Source organism: Cyprinodon variegatus, unplaced genomic scaffold (genome assembly GCF_000732505.1).
Source record: "Cyprinodon variegatus isolate N-32 unplaced genomic scaffold, C_variegatus-1.0 Scaffold57, whole genome shotgun sequence".
Lineage (NCBI taxonomy): Eukaryota > Metazoa > Chordata > Actinopteri > Cyprinodontiformes > Cyprinodontidae > Cyprinodon > Cyprinodon variegatus.
Window position 1 is genome coordinate 1,313,520 of NW_015150510.1, and position 1,972 is coordinate 1,315,491.

The 1,972-nt window shown below is 36.8% G+C and overlaps 1 protein-coding gene across 1 annotated transcript in view; it reads left to right on the forward strand.

Annotated features, from left to right (window-relative positions):
- LOC107082593 (BMP/retinoic acid-inducible neural-specific protein 3-like) overlaps positions 1–1,972 on the forward strand; it is a 76,446-nt gene that overhangs the window by 28,740 nt on the left and 45,734 nt on the right. The window contains exon 3 of the mRNA XM_015371362.1: positions 1,141–1,349. Coding sequence (XP_015226848.1) covers positions 1,141–1,349 — 209 coding nt within the window. The remainder of the gene's footprint in view (positions 1–1,140; positions 1,350–1,972) is intronic.

Below are 1,972 nucleotides of genomic sequence, written 5' to 3' on the forward strand. Positions count from 1 at the left end.
AGCAACTAAGGACTACTAAAATAAAATGGAAAATAAACCATAATCAACAAAACAGAATAACTGATAACTAAAAACTGAGAGTCCCAAAAGGGGAGAACCGTGACAAAAGAGGTTGCAAGGACTAGAGGTGGACATTTATCATATCGTTTATCATTTTTTCGCCTTAATAGGAATTTCAATATACGGTACTGTCTAAATGATAGATTAGAAATAATGACATTTAAATCTTCCAGAAAAGTGACTGAAATTTCAAAATTATTTATTTATTTTTCCTTTTCTTTCTTTTCTTCCTGTAGGAAATTAAAACATGTAAAGAATCTGTCTAAATGCAGTTGATGTGGGATTTTTATAAATAAGCCAAATTCAGTTTAGTTATATTAATCATAGTTCTTTTTCTAACTGATTTCATAAAGAAGCCCATTTTAAACCCACATTTACCTGAAAAGACTGTAAAGAAGTAATGGAAAGTTTTGTTTTTTTTTATCCTCACATTTATGGTTATCACAATAGTAACACAAAACATAGTGAAAAGACTTTAGGCCTAGTGAGAACTCCCAATACACTAATATCATTATGTTGCACAATGAATGTCAGCACAGGCAGATCTATCATAGAAAATATGGTACAGTTAAAAATATTGATTTGGTTAGCAGATACTGCAGTATGGATTTGAGTATGTTTCCCTCAATGCCAATTAAAAACATAGAAGAACTCGCCTTGTAGGCTCTAAGTCATGTTCTTTACAGTAACTCCTGCATTAAAGCTTTCATTCTGCTGCATACTTTAAACAAAAAAAAATGTAGGGTTTAACTCTGCAACTTCTTTGTGTTGAAGAGAATCACTCCCCAATTTCAGACCCGTATCTGTTTTCTTCAGATTTTATTTTCTGTCCATTATGATTAAGATGATCGCGATCATTAGTGTAACTTCATTAGTGATCTCAAATAACCTCTATTTATTCATGAGGAGTCTAATAGATGCAGAGACCTTGTTTGTGTCTTTTCCTCCAATCATCCAAGCCATCAGTTCCCCCACAACACTTAATCACCACTGTGCTTTTCTATCTGAAAAGATACTAATGAAAGGTGATTAGTGCCGCTCCGTCTGAGCTAATGAACCACTCTCCCCGACTGTCACCAGGAGAGGAGTCTCTGACAATATTTGTGGACAAAAGGAAGCTCAGGCTGGAGTCGTCGCCCTCGGGGGCCGAAGGCAGCAGCAGGAGCTCCAACATGACGGGGGCAGTGACTCTGGAGGCCCTCCACCAGCTGGCTGCTTCCTACTTCACGGACAGAGAGAGCACCCTGCGCAAGCTCCACCACCTCCAGATAACATCCAGCGCTATACGGGTATGTGTAAGAATGAAAGAGCAGCAGCAGCAGCAGCCCGCTGGGAAATGAGACCACAGAATCCTTACTGCCTAAAGGCAGCTGGTTGCTCTCCTGGTTGGCGGTTTGTTGGCCTCCAGCATTCACACCAGGGAGCGGTCGGTTATAAAACGTGGATGCTGTTTCCTGAAACCCATAAATGAATAAATTATTGAAGACGGTGAAAAAAATGCTGCAGAACGGATCGATAAATACAGAGATATTTGCTGGTGATGGAAAAATCCATCCATACCAAACGACTGGGTTCATTTTGACCCAGTGCCCTTTCTAAAAACCCAACAATCTTAACTGTAGATGGCAAAATAATTCAGCAATGCCTTGGTGAAGATGAAGATAACAGCAGCAATCACTTATAAATAGAAAATAAAATATCTCAAATTTCAGTACTTTTACATAGTGGGGGATAGTATATAGCTGTATACTATATATTGTACATAGTATAATGTATGTTCTATATTGTATATAGCTATAGATACTGTATTCATATATATATATATAGATATATATATATATATATATCTATATATATATATATATATATAGATATATATATATTAGGGATGGAACGGTTTATGAAAACCGTC